Source organism: Phytophthora infestans, genomic scaffold, assembly GCF_000142945.1.
Source record: "Phytophthora infestans T30-4 supercont1.11 genomic scaffold, whole genome shotgun sequence".
Classification (NCBI taxonomy): Eukaryota; Oomycota; class Peronosporomycetes; order Peronosporales; family Peronosporaceae; genus Phytophthora; species Phytophthora infestans.
The window spans coordinates 2,661,897-2,682,482 of record NW_003303748.1 but is presented as its reverse complement, the minus strand read 5'-3'; the positions used below and the strand labels follow the sequence as shown (position 1 = coordinate 2,682,482).

Genomic DNA, 20,586 nt, shown 5'->3' with positions numbered 1-20,586 from the left:
ATTTAAAAATGAAAGCAAAAAATGAGAGCTGACTCATTTTTGGTCGACCTAGAGTCTAGAATCTAGACTTTGTAATAAAAAGATCAAAAGCAGTATTTTCGGTTAGTTTTTTTTTCGAGATCAGGACGAAGATGGCAACAACGCCAGGAGTGACCGAGGTGGCTATCACATTCCATAATGAGCAGTGGACGGCGGAGGTAGCGCGGCTGCTGCTGGAGGTGGACGAGGGCTGGGTGGGATACCGTGACGATTTTTCTTGGAGCTGGAACGATGACACGTACACAGTGTACGCGGCTATTTGCGAAGAGCGCGGCTGGAAGTGCACCTCACTCGAGGCGAGTGTGGCTATGCTCCAAGCGTTACGCACAGGCGAAGTCAGTATGAAACTTAGCGACTCGACGCACAGCTCCGATGGCTACGCACAATGGTCGCTCACTGAGATGCGCGTGGTTGGGTCTCAGATGCGGGACATCGTCGACGGCAAGAGCCCAACAGTGCGCTGGTCGGCGCAACTCGCAGTCTTCGTGGAAGTCATGAAGGTCAGAGATAAAACGTACGCTTACCATGACCGCACGGTCGAGGACTTCGCCTACCGTGCGGGGAAATTCATACCCGAAGCGATCCGGCTGCAAATCGATCCAAAACAGACGAATGGCAAGGTAACGCCAAAGACAGTGAGGACAGCGAGGAGGACACGCAGAGCTTCATCTTCGGGGCCTATAAATCAGACGCGGCGGACTACAAGAAGCCAATCGATTGAGGGTTACATAGACAGCGACGATGAGCCGCTTGCGCGCTTACGAAGACCCAGAACGAGGGCTACAGGAACTGCTGTGCGTTCTGCTACGACAATGCGTTCGGTTCAAGTTCTTAAGAGGCCAGTCGACTTAGATGAAGACAGTTTGTATCATGACCCGACGTCTGAAGACGAAGACTTGTTGTGGGCAGATGAGAGCTCTCAAAGTGTGTTGGAAGGTAGTGTACCTATCACTCAGGAAATAACGAGTCAAGGAGAGTTGCTGCCTGTTCAAGTGGCTGGCAACGAACAGTCGAGCACGCCAAGTCAGGATCTAGTGGATCAAGCGCAGCCCTCACCCCCTCAAGAAGATACGACTCGACAGCCTTCTCTTAAAGATGATAGACAGACTTTTTCCGCAACGAATCAAAGTCGAGATTCCCCTCGCGATGATTCTCCAGCTTCCAGCCACGTATCTCCTCGCGTAGGCGACCTAGTACCACCTCAGAGCGAACATGTTCAAGCGTCTCGGCGACCTTCCTTGCATCAGGATGAACCGGTACAGCAACGTCAAGACACTGCAGATCCGACCCAAGAAGGCCAATACGACGACACATCAACACGACGGCCACCTCGAAAGCACCAACGTGTCCACGGACCCGATGCAAATAGCCGCGTCCGCAACTCTAGAACGGACTCTCCACACCTGTTTCGAAGTCTCAATCCGTACGATCGACCAGCTAAACCGTGGGGAGAGTTCGTAGTGGAAGTGTTGCTGGCAGAGAGAACTGCACGCAACGAAGACGAGCTCGACTATGTGCGATTCGTGCGCGGCCTCTACGAGATCTGAGGCAGGGCTGTGCGTTGTGTAGCTTTGTGAGCCGCTTTTAGTCGAACTGTCCACACTCAACGTACGGACATACGACTTATCTGATGGTACAGTACTGTACGCGCTCATTGCACCAGCAGTGAAGATGGTTACATGCATTCTCTTGTTTCTACAATTGGTGCTCTCCTTTGTTGCGTCTGCTACTGCCCGGTCGCCGGCTGTTGCCGGCCGATCGGTTGCTCCTGCTACTGGAGCTGCTACTGCTGGACTTGCTGCTTGATCCGGCGGATCGGGAGCTCGAGCTTGTAGCGGGTCTGGAGCTCCCTTCTCGTCGAGAGCTCGGGCCAGAGCTGGAGCTGGAGCTGGGTTGCTTGTTCTTCTCGGCGCGACGGCGAGCCTGTGCGCGTTTCTTTTTCTTCTCCTCTTCAGACATTTCGTACTTGTAGAACTCCTTCTCAGCCGACGGCAGATTGCCAGACGTCGGTGAGCTGGGCGAGTTGCCGCTTTTGAGCCCAGTGATGCGGTTCTTGGCTAGCACCAGCGCGCTCACGGCCTTGAGGCGACCGGCGGATGCAACAGTTGCAGCGGTAGAGGCGGCCGTCGTGGCCTTCTCCTTACCAACGACGGCAGCCGACGAGGCCGCCTGGAAGGCCTGCGACGTCTTGACCTTATCCCGCCCCACCGTCGCAGCTACTGTGGCGCTCTGAAACGTCGTAGAGCTCTTCATCTTGTCGCGGCCGACGGCGGCTGCCCCCGACGCGGCGGCGAACGCCTGCGTTCCCTTCTCCTTGCCAATTTCAGCGGCAGCTGCACCAGCAAAGTAGAGCGTGTTGCCAGCACGGTTGGCCATGACCTTGAGGTTGTTCAGGTCCATCTTTAACAGAGGTAGAGAAGACCGAGATGTGTGCCAGTTCGAATATGATACAGCTGCCGTTGTCAAAAATGCTCAAAGTCCGGGTGGCTTAGTGAAAACAAGTCAAATACGTTTTTGGTACAGTAGAGGCCTTGGCAGGCATACTGGATGTACCCGAAAAAGGTTTATGTACGTATTTTCACAGGTTTATTGTGTCTAAGGGTTTGACATGGAGTTTTGATGTCGGTTTAAGAATGGTATTGGGCAAGAATACTATATTTCACAGCTGAAAAGTAAGTGAGTGGCATTTGCCGTCAAGACGTCGGGTGTTGCATCGCGATTCGCGATTCGCGAAGGGTGCTGTTGATTTAGTAGCTTCGTAAAGTATTAATAGAGGAACATGTCCGCTCTGGTATTAATAGTCTCCTTTTCGGGGCGATGGCTCAATGGATGCATAGCGGTGGCTAGAGCTCTTCTGATTTCTTAAAATAACCCAAAAATCCGGTGTTGAACTGGCCACCTCCACAGGTTGTCGGACAGCATGTCACCGATAAGATAGCGCTGCCAGTGGTTGCTTCTGGATCGTTTGGTTAATTTCGTGGTTGGTCCGCAAAGTTGATCCGCAACAGCCATCTGCCTGCCACCACACTGTGGTCCACTGGGCTCACGCGTTGTTCTGGTCTAATCAGAGTTTGACTCAAACCCTGATCAAACTTTGAGCGTTGCGAGGACACCGATCCATGCAAAATTGCTTAGTATAAAGGCTTATTTCTTGCAAGTCTCCAACGACAAAGGAGGCAACAAGCAGTTCGCTTTTTTGACACTAGGTTTTGTGAGTTTTCAGCCCTACCCCCAATTGCTCTTTCGCACGTCAGCTTCCCCCTTCAACCGACCGACCAGCAAAATGAGCACGCGGAGGTTCGTTGAACAGAGCGTCATAACTTCGCTCGTGCCGCTCCTCAAGCGTAACCTGGCCAAGCAACCTCCCCCGCGCTATGATGCGCCCTTCGTGGTGCGTTTAGCAGTCTCCTGAGCTGAGACCCGCGACTGTTTACAAGTTTTAAATCTTTGGCATTTTTCTCACAACAGCGTGCAAGTGTGGCCGCTGTATTCCGATGGAAGGAGAAGGAGCAGCGGTCGCTCGAACTGCTGTTTGTACGGCGTAGCGTGAATGAGAAGGACACATGGAGCGGCCAGATCGCGTTCCCCGGCGGCCGTCGCCAGAAGAAGACCAAGATGGACCTCAACGCACTGGACGACGTTTCTGGCGAATGGACGGACTGGGAATCGCTTCGTGAGACGGCGCAACGCGAGACGATGGAGGAGGTCGGACTGGACCTCACGAATGAGTACGCGGCTACTGTTGCCTAGGCAGAAAAGGATGTTGCAACTGACTTTGCTGTTGCCTTGCTAGACATGTGCATTGGATCGGCCACTTGCCGCCAATTCAAACGCATCTTCGCTCACTGAGTGTCAGCACACAAGGTAACAAAAACTGTTTTTTTAGTTTCGAAGACAATTGTTGATAATTTTGGTGTTGCAACTGCAACTTTTTGTTGCCAAGTCTTCTTCATTGATGCGGCAGCGGACGAGCACGACTACAAGCCGAAGCTGCAGGAGTCAGAGATCTCAGACGTCTTCTGGGTGGACGTACAGGAGTTCTTCAACACACGCCGGTATCAGGTACTTACGTATCCGTTGGAAGACAGTCTTGTTAGTCTGCGAATGCATCCGCGTGTGTTGGCCCTTGCCAAGAAAGTGCTGGGCAACATGCAGTTTGACAGTATTTATCTGCCGAGACCCAATAACCCGCCACCCGATGACGAGCGTCTTCCTCGTCGTGAAGTTCACGACTTCGTGTTGTGGGGATTGACACTTCGCGCTGTGGTAAATATCTTTGGGACTGCGGGTTCTCCACTCCCCATGCGTCCAGACGCACAGCATTTCGACTCCAAGCTACTCGGTGACATCGTACTGTACTGCATGCGCTTCCCCGACAAAGTCATCGCGGGTACTGCTACGATTTCAGCCATGCTGCTTGTGGGCGCCGTTTACAGCAACCTGTAACGTTACATGTAGTGCAAGTATACAAGATGGCTACATTCGACAAACCTACACTTTTTGAAGTGACGAAAGTATCAGTGTAACGAGGTTATTTTAGTGACCTCAGGAATAAAACATCATCTCGAAACTGATTCACGAGCGCGTAGGTGCGCGCAACTAGACGCGCGTAATGGAGCCTTCTTCTGCGTCTCCACGCGAGAGAAGCGGCTCATTCTCTTCCTTAGATGCAGATATATCTCCTAATCCGCCTTCTGCTCCGATTACGCCGCATTTGGACCCTCAACAGCCTCATGAACGACGACAAAAGCGTTCATTAGGCACGTCATCGTCTCTCACGGACGCTGTCGGCGCCAACCTACTCATGCAACTCATCCCAATCCACTGGGACGGACCTGCACACAAGAAAGGCGACTGGCTGCCGCGCTGGGACGACGTGTATCTAAGTCTGGACGGCGCTACGTTGCGTGTGTTCGAGTCTCGCGGCCGCTTTCTCGAAGCTCAGGAGCAGGAGCAACAGCAAATGCAACAGGACGGCAACTGTACAGTAGTAAGCGACAAGAAGCATAGCTACACAGTCACATCTGTGGAGAAAGAGAACGTGGGACGTCCCCACGGCTTCTACGTTAAAACCAAGGAGAAGAGCAAGTCGCTCCACCTCACAGTGGACAGTGAGTTGGAGAGAGTATTGTGGATTCATCTACTCGGTGCAGTAGTAGAACAGGTACAGAATGTGTTGCCAAAGGCACAGCGGAGACTCAAGACAATGGGTTCAAAAATTGACACGTCCCCACGGAAGACTCTACCGCTATCTACCCCACGACGACCGAGGATACAGACGCTAACACTACTAGGAACGTCTGTGAGTGTGGAATTAAACATGTTCTACGACGCTTGGGGCTGTATTCAAGCACGGAAAGGCAACTTCGCGTTGCTGATGCCGAGTTTCCACCCCAACATCACGTTGACGTCGAATTATCCTCCTAGCGTTCCTATTGCAGGCGAGTATCACGGGCTTTCTGGCGTGCTGGCGTTCTTTTCCAACTTACATGGCTCGATGGACGTATCGCACTATGGCGTCGAGCATGTGGCACGTCGAGGAGATCTAGCTGTGGTCTCTGGTCGAGAGACGATACGAAGTGCCGAGAGTGGACGACGCTTTCGACACTTGTGGAAACATGAGCTGCGCTTTGAAGCCGACGGACGTATCAGTCATATTAATATTCTAGCGGACAAGACGGCAGCTGCTGTAGCGTTCGCATATGGCGGAGGTAGTGGCGCCGGTCCAGTGATGGGCGAGGCCACAGGCCCGACGCTGGCTGCTCTTCCACGTGAGCGGGAACAACAAGCCAGTACGTGTCCACCCGGGGAGATTCGTGTGGTTTGTATATCTGGCGAGAGCTTGAGGAGACGAAAACCCACGACAAGTGGCGGCAGTGGATACAAGATTATCATTGGGCTAAACGAGTTCCCACACCTCACGACAAAAGTCCCAGCTTCGAAAAACACAAGCAGCACGAGTAGCAGAGACGTGACGACTACCAGTACGGACGGGTTGAGTCGTGTTGGCTCGTGGAAGGCGTATTCGACGCGTGTGGTGAAGAGCAGTGGCGGTAAAGGACCATTCTGGGCTGAGACGTTGCACTTGGAGTTCTCTGGCGCTGTTCCTGGCTCAACAGCGAGTCTGTGTATCGATGTGTGGAGTTTTGGTGTGCTTGGAGACGAACTAGTTGGCTGTGCTAAAGTGAACTTGGCGGATTATTTGGGGTCGTCCGAGGGCACTGAAGAGCAGATCGCGTCTGTGGCGGTACCCAAGTGGTTTGACATCTATCGCGCAGAGACGTTTGAGAAAGGTACACGAGCTGGAGAATCCCAAAGCTGTGGACGTCTGGAGCTTAGTATCAGCTTTGCACCGTATACAGAGGAAGACGATTCAATGGGCGAAGATGACGATGTGAGTATGAGTGAGGAAGGAGAACACTCTGGTAGTAGTACACCGATCCAAGGACGAACACCGAGACATCGCAAGAGCTTTGATCGACTACAGGAGCTACACAAGGAGACAGGTCAGAACCGACGAGTGTCGGAACGCTTTTCACTTGCAGCAAGTGACGGACCTGGCGGATTTGAGCTCGTGGAGGCGGATGGTGTTGACAAACAGGACAAAAACTCGTCGTCCGAAGAGGAAGAAATGTACACGTTCACGGTGGCGTCCACCAAGTTCCGTGTGTACAGGAGATACCAGTTGATTCGAGCCATCGGCCACGGCGCGTACGGAGTGGTGATTGCAGCTAGCGACCAAGTGACTGGCAACTCGGTGGCTATCAAGAACATCCCGCGTACGTTCGATGATCTGGTGGATGCCAAAAGGATAGTGCGTGAGATCCGACTCATGCGGCATCTGCGTCATCCTCACGTTGTGTCGGTGCTGGACGTGATGCGTCCTCCCTTACTCGTCACGTTCGAGGACACGTACATCGTCACAGACCTCATGGAGACGGATTTACATCGCGTCATCAACTCTCCCGAGCCGCTTTCGAGTGATCACATTGCCTTTATCACGTACCAATTGCTATGTGGTCTACGCTACGTCCACTCGGCTCATATCATCCATCGCGATGTCAAGCCGTCGAACGTGCTGATTAATCGCGACTGCTTAGTTAAACTCTGTGACTTTGGACTGGCACGAGGCATTGACATCCGTCCAGGTACACCAAGTAGTTCAGACGGGAACACGACGCCTAGTAGTCAAGATGGCGAGCCGTCATTGGACGAAGCATTGACAGAGTATGTGGTGACACGCTGGTATCGAGCCCCGGAGCTTCTACTTGCTAGTCGGTACTCTACGGCGATTGATCTCTGGGCGGTGGGTTGTATCGTAGCCGAGATGTTTACGCGTAAAGCGCTCTTCCCAGGACATGACCACGTACATCAGTTGCATTTGATCCTGCAACTTGTAGGCAGTCCGCCACCGAACGACATGGGGTTTGTCACCAACATGAAGGCCAAGCGCTGGATGGCACGTCAGCAAGAACACGAGGCTAAGCCTCTGAACACGGTGTGTCCGAATGCCCCCACTGAAGCTCTGGATTTGATGACCAAGCTACTGCAGTTCGACCCTCGCAAGCGAATCTCAGTAGACGAAGCCCTTGGCCACCCGTTCCTGGCCCCTTGTCGAGCGGATGGCGTTGAGATGGACTCGGAGCGTCTGGCAGATAGCGCGTTTGACTTTTCGTTCGAACGAGAGAACAAAGGCAACTTGGACAAGAACACATTGCGACGACTTATCTTTGAAGATGTTTGCCACTTCCACCCGGAAGCCACAGCGGAGTTGGAGCAGTTTAAACAGGAACAGGAACGATTGAAGCAACTAGAGGAGGAAAAGTGGAGGAAAGAGGAAGAAACGCAGGCGAAAGCCAAGACAAGATCAGGAAAGAGCTGGGCAGTCAGCGTCTAAGCAAGACAGTCGGAGCATTAATGAAAGTACGACAGGCAACTTGAAGTTGACTCATGGCTCTCTTGAGTGAACGTACAGTATTAATACTCCCATGTTGTGAGTCTTTTGCAGCGGTGTTTTGTGTGTCTTCTCCACGATAGTACATACATTGGGGGCCTTTACAGGATCACTGGAGCGGTTCCTGTGACTAGACCCATGAAGACGATGTGTCGTGGTGACATCGTGTCATGGCTTCTCTTCTCTAACAACAATGCGACGATGAAGACGGGATACATGTATGAAAACACTCACTCACAATGAGCCGATCCCTGTCGATTGTTGGAGACAAAGCTGAGAACCGGCGTCGACAGTTCAGCGTATTAGACAGAGGAATCTGCAGATGGACAGCCGTCGCTATTACCAGCGGAGTCTGATCGCCCGCTGTCAAGCGTGTGGTCCAAATTGGAAAATGGAGTTGCCCCATCGTGGTGGACGCTTGACTGATGAGCGTTCCACAGTCGAGGCGCCGATACATGTATGATCTCTCTTGGACGCACGTGCTGCGTGGCATCATGCCTCTGTATCCAAGCAGGTGGCCACCGTGGCTCCAGGGTGTCGCAAAGCAAGTCCCCCGCAACGCTCTTCGCGCGCTTGCAGAGACTCGTGCCCCAGCGCAGCGGCGAAAGAATTACCATATCCACCAGTTTCGCTCCGAAGCTTCGGCTGCAGCAGGTGCCGAGATTGGCAATGCCTGTGCACCGCCAAGCTGCGGCTCCAAGTCTTCAAGCGGACGAGCGAGCGGCACGCCTGCCCCGCTGGCAAGCGTGAAAGCCATGTGCCCCGTTACACCACCAAACGCCATCGCGAACACGGCGTGAGAGCCGACGGCGCCACGGTCTGACAACTTGCCGTCGCGGCTCTGCTTCGAGGTCCGCATGTTGAAGTGGTCGGTCAATTTGTATTTTTCGAGATTATTACCGGGCGAAACGGCGATCTAACTGTGTAATTTATTTTTCAAAAAGCAACGAGCGTTATATTACGATTGAGAGTTGACCCAGTCGGCACCAACGACAAAAAGCACTTCGACCCCCGCACTGGAATCATGACCAGACGACGACGGACAGGCTGTTGCGCAAAATACCAGGCAAGGTGTTGGGTGTAGGAAACTCTGCTCGAACGAAAATACAGCACTTGAGCTGGGTACCGTTGTTGCAAAACATTTTGTTGCAATACTAGTACTCGAGGTCGAATCAAATCATCTAGCGGCTACATAGATTCTAGCCATCATAAAACCACAACCCATTCTGCTTGAGAAGCGGATGATTTCTGGGTCGTGCCGTCGCAATCACGAGCCCTGAGTTGCAGCATGGGTCACATTGGCGCCATGTTCGTGCTCTCGTAGTGATGGCGAAGAGTCAGATTGCGCAGGAACAGAAGCGGATGGCAACGAAGAGAACACCCAACTGGAGTGTTTTCCTCACCCTCAGGCCGATTCACCGATTACGATAGCATTTTCTCTTATCTGCCGGTAGAAACCCATCAGATGGTAAGGTATGAGTCAAGCCATAAAATAAAATAGTAAACGTTTTGTGTATTTTATCAATCTATTTTGGCAAACCGACTCTTCTATGGTCTGATGGACAAAAAAGGTGACGTACGACGCCTGTGGTCGCGTCTCCGATGTGTTGCCACTCGACTTCAAAGGTACAGTGAGGGGGCTGGCCTCACTCGCGCATTTGCCATCACATCGGAAGCTTCACTCTCAATTCTCTTCACCGCCATCATCTTATCGCCTTTGGTTAATGTAAGTGTTTGCACGTATACTATATGGTAATAGCTTAGCTGCAGTCACCTGGTGGTGGCGGTTTCTTGAACCTGCTGACCCAGTTGCAGGTTCCGTTCCAGTCTGTGTGCGGCAGGCTGTTTTGCCAGAAGCTTTTACCGGTTGTCAGCTTGCAAACGCTAATCCTATTTGTTTGTTTGTTTTGACCTCCATCCTCCAGACTGCAGCGAAAAATACGCTGTCAATCCACTCAGGCACTTTTACATTGCGAACGTGGGCAGTGCGTGCATCGGAATCGGATCGGCCTCATTCGACCTTACTGTTGTTAACGGACACATTGCAACGAGTCGAGATGAGTTGTTTATGCTGGGGAGACGCCGAGCGCACACAGAAGCTCAAGCAGGGGCTGAGCAAACCACAACAGCTCCAAGTGAGCACACTCGCGTTGCTAGACACACACAAGAAGGAAAGTGACACGTCCTCTGGAGGCCGAACGAGCTGCTCCAGCCGCGACATCTGGGACGACGACGACTGCAGCGACGACGGCTCCATCTCCAGCAGCGGCTCGGGTAGCCCCTCGCCCGTCTCCAATAAGGCGGTGACAGAGCCTTTGCAGCTCGCACTCGAGGCCTGTCAAAACAATTGGAGGAGCGAGCACAAGACACAGCCACCGCTACCGAGCGGATCCCCGTCGAAGTACAGGATGAAAGATCAGGAGAACTACTTGAAGACGCTGCAAACTGCTGCATACGGACTGCGTCGAGTCATGCCCATTGTGGTCCCGGCGGAGCTGGTCCCCCCTACCGAATACGATCTGCGCAGTACCAATGGTCTTACGAAATGTGTCAACGCAATTGCGCCAATGCCAACCGCGGAGCAAATGAGTGCCAAACATTTGGCAATTAACGAGTTGCAACGAGTTGTGGATATTTGGCTCCGTCGCACACTCGACAAATTGGCAACTGATAGTGAAACCAAGTCAACTGAAACTGCAACACTGTTGCTGGGTGGCAGTTGGCACCTCAAGGTAGGAAACGCCGAATCAGACCTCGACGTTGTGGCCTTCATGCCACACACGGTAACTGCGGAAATCTTCTTCAGCTCGTTGTGCGAACACCTCGGACAGGAATCATCCGTCTCGGACCTTGTTGCTCGCCGTAAAGCCGCCGTCCCTGTGCTATCGTTCCAGTTAAACTCTGTCCGGATAGACTTGCTATTCGCTCGGTACGCACAGCAGCAGGCCGTGCCCAAGCACTTGCCGTTCCTGCCAGGAGACGACATGCAAGTGATGCGTGGAATGGACGCAACTTCCGTCCGTTCGCTGTCTGTTGCTCGTGTGGCTTCGCTTATCCTCGAGCTGGTACCAAACGCCAGTGTGTATCGATCTTGTCTGCGTGTCATTCGCCTCTGGGCGAGACGTCGCGGTCTCTACTCCAACAAGGCCGGTTTCCTCGGAGGTATTTCATGGGCAATCCTCGTGTGTTTTGTGTGTCAAATGTTTCCTCGGGCAAGTGTGGCGTCGCTTGTTCACCGGTTTTTCTCGGTATTGGCAACATGGCGATGGCCTACCCCCATTCTAGTGGCACATCCGTCCAACGGCGGCAAAACTGACCAGGAGGTTCAATGGGATCCGCAACACAACATCCACGACCGAGCACACCTCATGCCGATCATCACGCCGGGCTTCCCTGCTGTCAATACTGCAGTGAACGTCAACATTTCCACGTTGCGTGTGCTACGCGAGGAGTTTGCTCGTGGCCAACGCATCATGGACGATCTACGTCGTCGTAGTCTCAGTCACCCCTCGTCTTGGAATCAGCTCTTCACACCTACCGAGGTGCTTGTTCGATACGACCACCATGTGGCTATCGAGTTGCGTGCGCCAAACGAGGAAGCTTTGGCCGAGTGGTCCAGCTTTGTTGCCAGTCGAACACGGAAACTAGTCGAGACGTTGCAACACACGCCGTCCATCTCGGCACTTCATCCTTTACCTGACCTCGTGCGTGCTCAAGGTCATGAAACAGACGAGAGCGACGCAGTGGTCGGCTATTTCTTTATTGGTTACACTGTCAACGTCCCCTCAACGCCACAGCCTCGTCGAGGTGATCGGAGACATTCCGCTCGATCTCCTGTCATCACCAAGAACAGCCAAGAGGAACTGGCAAAAAACTCGGTGGCGTCGGCAACTCGGTATTTCCTTGCCACGGAGCTTAACACTGCAGCCGAGAAGAAACCAGGCATGCAAGTCGACATCAACTACCGCTCTTGGAACGACCTGCCCAGTGCCATTTTCCCTGGCGGCCGCAACGCTGCTGTCGGTGACCGAGCGAGGTATATTTTGAGTCAAGCACATCACGTCAACCTTGCACTGGGTTTCGCTCGCTAGGGCTAATGAATAGCAAGCAACATTCATCTATTCCTTGTGCCGAAAATATTTAAGAAAAAAAGAATAAAAAGTAAAACAAACACTTCAAAAACACTAAAAAAAAAGCACTGCTGACGTTTAACTGCAACAATTTTGCAGCATGCAACAAAAGTTGCATGATTGGTTGGCAAAATGTACCGCGCTTTCAACCTTTTCTTCTTGAAAGGCGACCACACGGTGCTTGACGGGTGTGGCTTCACTCACACATCTTCGATTCCACGCTTTCTCACGACATTGGACGGGTTGTTCTCTTTGGCAAGCATGCTGCTTTCCACTACGGGGTCGTCAAAGTCCATTCCGGCCAGCTCGGAGAACTCGTTCAACGCATCATCTACGCTGCCTTCCATCACTTTGCTACTTTTACTATCTCGAGTATTGGGACTCAAGCTGGGGAGACGCGTTTCGGGGATAGTCGACGGACGAGACTCGATCGCGGGCAAAGAGGAAGACGATAACCCTTTTGGAGTCATCGTTGGAGCCTCACACACCCGACTTTGGATAGAGCAGTCGGACACTTTTCTCTCGTGTTCTGCTGCGTCGTGTGGGCTGTTTCCGACTGCTGTCAACCCCTCCATCATTTGTTTCATTGTCGGGGTCTTTGCTTCGACCTCGGGAAAGTGGTTTGCTTCACTAAAGAGCGGCGTTGTCCCAATAGTGTTGTCTCGGACATTTGACTGGCCGAGGGGATAGCTGGCAGCGCTTGACGTCACCGGAGTCCGAGACGCCGTGGCCACCTGTGCGCTTGACAATACCTTCTGAACGATCGGAATCACAGACACTTGCATGAAGCGCTCAATCGAGTTGAGCACTTCCAACTTGCGTGGCTGGGCGTTGCTAGGTTGCTCGTTCAGGATGCTCAACACCAGGCCAATATTCTGTATCATCGACTGGGCTTTGGCACTGTACACGGAGTTCGGGGGCGCCGTGTTGTGAGCTAACGCTCGCTGAGCTGTGTGCAATTTGTCTTCGTTTGCAGCTTTCAGCGCTCGGACCCGGTCCCAGTATAGCTGTGGGTTCTCTCCCCAATCGTAGCTATCATTGGCCTGTTGGCCATAGGGATACGACGGCATTTGCTGCTGTGGCATCCGAGACTTGCTGCGCCCTCGAGCTCTCTGCAACTCCGCGTCCGCCGCGACATTGGGACTAACAAAAGACCCGGCGCGGCCGTTGTACGGAGAGTTAAATCCTGGACTGTCCACGTTGCTAGAGGCATTGCGTAGTGCAGTAAGCTGAACTTCCAACTGCTTTGACTGATTCTGCCATCGAGCCAAGGCACCTCTCTGATTCCACAGTAACTCTATGAGTACTGACTTGTCCAAGTGCTGGATCTGGGCTGAAAATTCCTGATACGTCAGAGCTCGCGATGACGTGCGAGGTTGTTGCACGTGCTGCTGTTGCATATACGAGTTGCCAAGTTGCTGGTGCGCCTCCATCATGTTCCGTGGCGTGGCGTGACTTGTCATCTCGTTGACGCTGCTCTGAACCGAGAAACTCCGAGAAGTGGGAGGCGTCATCGACGCTGTGGAGTAAAATGGACTCCCCATGTGTTGCAGGTTCTGCATACTCATAGCTCGATGCGGTGTGCCGTGTTGCATGCCACTTGTCATGTTCTGATTCTCCATGAGTGACTGGAACGACGTATCTGCGGCATTCATCGACTGGCGTGGAGTCGAGAATGACGAAGATCTACCGAAACTGTGAGCTTGTTCTTGCTCCTGCGCCTTGGCAAGTGCCTGAGCGTACTCGTAGCTTCTGGACTGTGATATTTGATGTTGAGAGTAGCCACCTTGCATTTCTCCAGACGCACTAGACTGCGCTTGAGTGTTGGTTTGCATATTCCCAAGTCCTGGAGTGTCATTCGCGTACACAGACGTGTTTGCCTGCTCCATTTCAAACTGCATAAGCTTGTGGATCTCGTGCTCCATTGCTGCAACGTAGTGACTCTATAATACAATGCAACACAAAATAACAAAAAAAAACGTTACATTTAAAAAAAAATCATTCCAAAAAAGAAAAAAAAGTGTCATCAATGGAAAAAATAGTTACCCGGGTTGTTGCCTTTTGACACGTTTCCATCTCCACGCTTGTTGCAATTTGGCGGATCATTGCGTCGTCCTGGTTTGGATGTGTGCTCTGCAATTGACGGTAACTGCAACAATAAAATGAAAAAAAATGCAGTTAGCACTCGTGCAAGTACGACGACAATACACAAGGAAACCTCCTCACATTCTCTGTAGGTAATCCCGTCGGAGTTGCGTGTCCTGACTAGGCGGCAACTCCGGCTCGTCTTTAGTTTCCGTTTCTTCTTGCTTTCCGCCCTCCGATTTGTCCTCTGTCGTCTGCGGCTTCTGTTGCTGTTGTCGCTCCTCTTTAGCGGTAGGAACAGGAGGTGGAGGCGGCTCCACTGCTGCTTTATCTTGTTGTTTCTCCTTCTCATGCTCAGAGTCCACTGCCTTTCGGGCTCGAGGACTCGCGCGACGTCGCGGAGTTGACGCCTTCATCTCCTTCTCCATCTTCTTTGGTCGAGAGCGCGGCGTTGTCTTCCTTGCGCGTATGGAGCTGGGCTTCTTGGGCTCGTCGGTGACCTGCATGGACGCCATGGCTTGTTGCCGTGACAAACGTGTCGACTGCCAGTCTCCAGTCGACGACTGGAGGCCTTTCCGATCTGGTAGTTGGGTGCGGATTACCTTTTCTGTGTCAAAGGTTGCCGGTGCTACGAAATGAACCAATCAGTGAGCGGCAAAATGAGAAGAATCTGATAATTTATCAGTCGCGCTGATTTTGCCGTCACTGTGCTGAAAAGCAAAACGGATCAGGAGTCAAGTGGCTGAGCGGGAGTATCGGAGCCCCTAGTTGCAAGGCGCAAATGAAAAATTTCACGCGCGTTTTCGATTTTTTTGTCAATTGCCAATCCATACTGACAGCAGTGTAAAGCAAAGCGGAGTCTCCCGTTATTGTTTATTTTTGAACATGTTTTGATTTTGGCAAAAGCATGATAAAAAATGACGGAGCTCACAAGACAAACTTTACAAGAAGCATTCGCATAATTAACCAAGCTGTGCTTTCGTTCAAGCCACGAAAGTCGCTACAGTATAAGCACATTTCTTGCGATTTGCACCATTCGATAGACGCAAAAAATAAATTATCAGATTTGCTCATAGTGGTATTGATCGGGAATGTGTTGCACTACAGTACTCGGTTATATGGTTCTCATTTAATTTTCAAGCATTGGGCTCGCTGTCGTAGCTGATCTAGACGCTGCCGCAGCTCATTGCGAACGTGCAGTCGGTCCACGCGCTTGGCCTCCAGCTTCGGCTGCGGCACTGTCTTGGTCGTGAGGTGGATATCCTTGCCGAACGTCAGCACAGACGTCCCTTCTTTTTCATTTGCCTTATAGAATCGTTGAGCAAAAACCACGATTGATCTCAGCGACGGAATGGCCTCCAAAACGAAGGATCGCAGTTCGTTTTGGTAGTATTCCTGCTCGCGCTCCGCTTTGCTAGTCGCAAATGATCCGTTCGCTGTGCGTCCGGAGAAATAACTCAGTTCCTCGACGTAGTTGCTAAGAATATCCTCAAACCGTTGACGTTGACCGGCAGTGCACGTAAGCAACTCCCACGCAACATCATTCTGCGCAAATAACTCAGCCTGGCCAGAGCCGTCGTCAATGACACAACGCACTGTTGCACCCATATATGTATGCGTCTTGAACACAGAATCAGATGAAGTTATTTGCTGCCACTTTCGCACACAAACTCGCGAATATTTCGCTTGCGTTTGCTCTGTATGTTTCCAGACCGCGCGACGCTTATTGAACTCCAATGCCTGATGACACAAGCCACATTTTCGCTTTAGCACGACGTAACTTATGTGCACCACGCCAACCACAAATCGATGCAACATTCGGTCAACATTTGCAGAATAGTACAGGTCGTTTAGGAGCTTGGTCGACATCAAACCGAAAAGTTGCGCGTCTCGTGGCACCGACAAAGTCGGTACAATTCGTGCTGCAGTAAGGTGAATCCAACTTAGATAAACCTTGAAGCTTGAGCGAGCTATAAACCCTTGGAGGCGAGTGAGCTCCACGACACAATTCACCTGCAACGCGCCTAGCAAACCGAAGAGCGACGTGTCCACTCGAATCTCAATAGTATCCGGGTGTTGGAGATCGCGAACATAGAGGATACAAGCTAACTTCCGGCTGGAGGTTTGAGTAATGCTATCACCTTGTCGGACACGCTTGACTCCTTGTTGGCCGTTAGAGCGCCAATAGTACTTTTTCTTCGTGAGAACTCCAAGAATTGATATCAAGTGCGGTTTGTGCAGATCCGGGTTTACAGTCCTTGCCATGGGCCGCTCTTCAATCTGCTGCGAGTGGTTTAGAAGTGGATGAAGGAGTAAGTCGCATACTTGAGATATCTCCGGCAACTGCTGCATTTGCTGTGACTCCACAGCAACTTTTTCTTCAGGTGAAAAGCTGATACTGTCATCGTCGCGGATACTGACAAACTGCACGTTTTTTGGCGAACAACTGACGCAAAATACGAGTGGCAATCTCTCCTGTTCAAGTTCTTGATCTTGATTGTAGTCCTCGATCACAATATCAAAATTGCGGAGTAAATACACGCCATGTGCATTTGTAAGACTCATATCCGTCTCACTATTGTCCAAACACAAGGAGATTGAGCCCGTACGGTCGTAAACGTCCAGGTTCCCACTCCCAATACCCCCTCGAATGCCTCCAAGCAGCAGACACCAGTCAAGATCCTCAGCTGGAATACGAATAGACAGGATTCCATCTGTCGCGTCAGAACTCGACCCAATCATCCTGCTTTCGCCCAGTCTTTGAAGTTCCCGGATCGTCACGACTCGGCTGCATGTCAATAGTTTTTCTCGAAGTGGTAGCGCTACCGTTGTGCAGTTTCCAGCACTAGGAGTGTGGCACTTTAGAAACAGAGCCCCGAGTGTCGTGGCGACTTCATCACGACTGTTTTCCGGCGAGAAACCAAGTTTCTGAGCTACAATAGAAACTGCCTGTCGTCGTCGAGTGCGTGGGAACGATAACTGTGATAATTTAACGTGAATCTCTTCGTCTCCACCGAAGAAAAACTTGGAATCCAGTAGCTCCAGAACCTCCAACAGCCACATAGACAACACCATAGATTGACGATGGAAATCTCCCAAACTTGACCATTTCTTGTGCGTTTTGCCTCGTCGAGATCGCGTTCCAATAGCAATGCAATGTTCACTTGGGTTACTGTAGCTAGTAACTGCGAGATGACTCCGAGGACATAGTCCCAGCACCAGATTGCCACCTACAGGTGTCGGCCAACGGAGAACGTGGGCAGCACTCACTCTAATCGTAGCGCCCTTGCGAAGGCGAACCAGCTCGTGTGTGTACGGAAAGTGTAAAAGACACACAATAACGCGACCATCTTGTGGTCCTTGGAGCTCAATACACTCATCCCAAAGTAGTCGACACACTTGACCTTCAAAATCTAATATCCTGCCATTGCAGCGAGCAACCCATTCTTTCGAGAACGTAGTTAGTGACTCGCTTATCATCTTCATGACGTTGTTGTCAGGAGATGAGGGCTCATTCCAGATCAGAACTAACGTTTCCAGAGCTTCTGCATCAGACCGACATGACGTTTGTCGGTGCGTCGCTTGAAGCAGAAACATGGCACACTCACGCGAGTGAACCTTCACCAGATCAGTCAGTAACACCACTTTTCCAGGGCGGAGAAACACATTCCAGCGCATGTCTTCAACCCCAGTAAACATGACGGTGACGACACTCTGCGTTGATATCTCACTGCAGCTTCGGTGAGCCTCGATCTCAACGAAAAAGTGACTGCTGGCATGGTCCTTTTGACGTGAAATGGGACTCACACTCGTCACACGACCAAAAGCCGCATGAATACGCTTATGGTTCGTCCTCTGTCCATCGCTAGCTACTTTATCTTGTGCAATTAGAGCCCATCGCTCCGTGTCCGTGTACATCGGCGGGTCTTTAGTTTGGTAGTGGGTTTCTAGCACTTGTAGCACATCTTTCGGTGTCCAACTCACGTACGGATCATCTACTGGTGTTAATACTGTTGGTTTCTCATCATGCACTTCGAGAAATATTGAGCTTGCAGTTCGTGCTCCGCCGAATGCCTTGTCCACCAGCACCCAATGCTTGACCAGCACCAATTGAGCCACTAGTTGAGGACTTGGGTCTAAAAGGAAACTAGGCAGCTTGGTGTTGCTATCACACAATTCTAGTATGTCACAAGTATCTAATTCTTCTCCAAAACGTAGAAACCCCGTGATCCAGACGCGACTTGACGAGTACGTTACTGCGTCCGCGGACGGTGCGTGCTGCGTCTCCGCTGTTGTGGGTTGAGATGTGGCGCGGCGCTGATCGACGCTACCAACTGAATGGCGAATAAGTCCATACTGAGCTAGAGCTTCTACAGCGTTTGTGGCTGACTGCGAGGCTTGTACCACGCGCAGCAACCTCCCGACGCTCCAGATGTGTAGTTGGAAGGGTTTAGTGTGGCCTGCGGCGAGCTGATCGGCTTCCCTGTAAGGCAGCGCAGTCGGTTAAGAGACTGGTAAAGAGTTAGTGCGGTGCTAGGGAGTATACCATGTCTCCTGTTCCTGGCGAAGCTGGTGCTTCAATAGCTCCTCGTCGACTTCCAATGCTTGTCGCATTATAATAGGCAAGGTCATGGAATTAAAAAATATATGTTTTTTTAGCCAAATCGTATTAATTCGGTCACGCAGCCGGTTCAGTAGTATTGCCTTCTATTTGTCGAAAGATAAGCAATTTGCGACTTTCAGAATGTAGTATTTGGTAACAACAGAGACTTTCCTCAATTTGTATACGCTATCCGTATATCGTATTGAAAATTCGTCCAGCCCAGAACGTGCTCCAACCCGACTTGTATACACATCCGGATAAATATAGTAGGTATCGCAATCGGGGCTAGGGCTATAGTTTTCTACAGATCGATAATGGAGGGCGATGAAGATGTGGAGACAATCGTGAATTTAATGGAGAGTGAGCTTGGCCTGTGGCCCCTCGTCCAGAAAGAAAGATACCTCTAAGTTTAACAGCTTTCTGAAGAAGAGGGCGAATCTTGCCCGCGTAATTTTCACGTACTAGCTCAGCGATTCAGGCGAATCACGCTGCAATATAATTGTTTGGAAAGTTTATTGCCTTTTTTCAAGATTGCATCTTACATTGCTGGCATGAACACCACCCGCCTACCCCTCCTTTGCCTCGAGAACTGGAAAGGGTACGCTAAATAAGTGCAATAAAAAGTATGGCACCAATGCGAGTGGAAGGCTAAGCCCGAGCAGTGAGCGGAGCGCGTGGACAGCGCAAAAGATGTAGAGGTCTGTCAAACTTATCGGTTCTGTAAAGGTTGTTGCATACATGCACTTCGCTCGCTAAATCCAGGACCCACTCCGTCTCAGTACCAGCAGGGGTCTTAACAGATGTAGCAGCAATATCTGAAACGCACACGACAACAAAGACCACTCGAGTTCTTTCCGGCGCGCTTCCCATTATTTACTACCACTCTTGTTCTCCCACCTCTTAAACTCAGATATTACAGGGCGGTCAGACTCTTATAACTACCGGTTTGGGCAGTTGACTCGAAGATGACCCACTCACCGCCCTCGTGACAAGTCCGAGTCTCTTTCTTCTTACCAGGGCCCCTCAAATGATATTGCTATTTATCGGACCCTTTGAGCAGGGATAAATCATTGCAATGCTGAATCATGCGCTTACAATACAAAACGCTCTAGTATATGTAAAAAAAAAAGTTACGGCGTTATCGATACGATAACAAACGGATTAGCTGTTTTGGAGCAGTAAAAGCATATAGTCTACAAATGTGTTGCCTCATCTACTGTCTGAGCGTTCCAGTATGTACTATACTCTCTTAGGAAGAGAATCATTTCCAATGTGATAGGAAGTAAGCCATGTCGCTCTTGGTCAAACGTGGTGCGAGCTACACTGAAAACCCGCTCGACTACGCTGAAAGCAGCCGGAACCACGCAGAGAAAGTCGTACTTTACATCCTTATCAGCAAGACGGTGCCGTTTCCGGAGCTTTTCGGCGAAAGAAATTTCATCGCTGTCATCCTCTCCGCTATCTGCATGCAAACTAATCCTTGCAAACGGCGAAAGTGCGGCTTTCTCTGCGTGGGTGAGGCGGCTCATATTTCCGCCCAGGACCCGGACGCACCCCTCCTCAAAATTAAAGCTGTGAACGGTTGTGCCGCGCGGACCTAGCCAACAAGGCACATTAATTAAATTAAAAGCTCACAATTAGCCTAATAGCAAGAACATCAACACCGGCAAGCTTATCGTTGAAGTGAGGGTAGTGGGGCTTGGTCGAAATTAATACATCAAGCCAGACACGAGCGTCTAACAGCTACACGTCTTCCCCTTGCAGCGCTTTCGATA

General features: G+C 51.2%; 7 protein-coding genes across 7 annotated transcripts; 3 read left to right on the top strand and 4 right to left on the bottom strand.

Moving 5' to 3' along the window:
- Positions 1-131: 131 nt before the first annotated feature.
- Positions 132-891, top strand: PITG_07654 (uncharacterized protein; the record flags this gene model as incomplete). Its single annotated transcript, XM_002904559.1, has 2 exons — positions 132-659; positions 826-891. 2 exons carry the CDS (start codon positions 132-134, stop codon positions 889-891), a joined length of 594 nt encoding a protein of 197 aa, XP_002904605.1.
- A 793-nt stretch (positions 892-1,684) lies between these two features.
- PITG_07653 (uncharacterized protein) lies at positions 1,685-2,470 on the bottom strand (the record flags this gene model as incomplete). Its single annotated transcript, XM_002904558.1, has 1 exon — positions 1,685-2,470. The coding sequence occupies one exon, from the start codon at positions 2,437-2,439 to the stop codon at positions 1,735-1,737; it is 705 nt and encodes a 234-aa protein (XP_002904604.1).
- Positions 2,471-4,651: 2,181 nt separating this feature from the next.
- Positions 4,652-7,936, top strand: PITG_07652 (mitogen-activated protein kinase, putative; the record flags this gene model as incomplete). The annotated part of the gene is made up of 1 exon (XM_002904557.1): positions 4,652-7,936. One exon carries the CDS (start codon positions 4,652-4,654, stop codon positions 7,934-7,936), a length of 3,285 nt encoding a protein of 1,094 aa, XP_002904603.1.
- A 2,114-nt stretch (positions 7,937-10,050) lies between these two features.
- On the top strand, positions 10,051-12,084 carry PITG_07651 (poly(A) polymerase like hypothetical protein; the record flags this gene model as incomplete). The annotated part of the gene is made up of 1 exon (XM_002904556.1): positions 10,051-12,084. The coding sequence occupies one exon, from the start codon at positions 10,051-10,053 to the stop codon at positions 12,082-12,084; it is 2,034 nt and encodes a 677-aa protein (XP_002904602.1).
- A 519-nt stretch (positions 12,085-12,603) lies between these two features.
- On the bottom strand, positions 12,604-14,723 carry PITG_07650 (uncharacterized protein; the record flags this gene model as incomplete). The annotated part of the gene is made up of 4 exons (XM_002904555.1): positions 12,604-12,669; positions 12,876-14,066; positions 14,170-14,272; positions 14,350-14,723. The coding sequence occupies 4 exons, from the start codon at positions 14,721-14,723 to the stop codon at positions 12,604-12,606; spliced, it is 1,734 nt and encodes a 577-aa protein (XP_002904601.1).
- Positions 14,724-17,069: 2,346 nt separating this feature from the next.
- On the bottom strand, positions 17,070-17,886 carry PITG_07649 (uncharacterized protein; the record flags this gene model as incomplete). Its single annotated transcript, XM_002904554.1, has 3 exons — positions 17,070-17,110; positions 17,223-17,629; positions 17,765-17,886. The coding sequence occupies 3 exons, from the start codon at positions 17,884-17,886 to the stop codon at positions 17,070-17,072; spliced, it is 570 nt and encodes a 189-aa protein (XP_002904600.1).
- A 49-nt stretch (positions 17,887-17,935) lies between these two features.
- On the bottom strand, positions 17,936-18,822 carry PITG_07648 (uncharacterized protein; the record flags this gene model as incomplete). Its single annotated transcript, XM_002904553.1, has 4 exons — positions 17,936-17,955; positions 18,012-18,061; positions 18,125-18,691; positions 18,755-18,822. 4 exons carry the CDS (start codon positions 18,820-18,822, stop codon positions 17,936-17,938), a joined length of 705 nt encoding a protein of 234 aa, XP_002904599.1.
- Between the last annotated feature and the right edge of the window lie 1,764 nt (positions 18,823-20,586).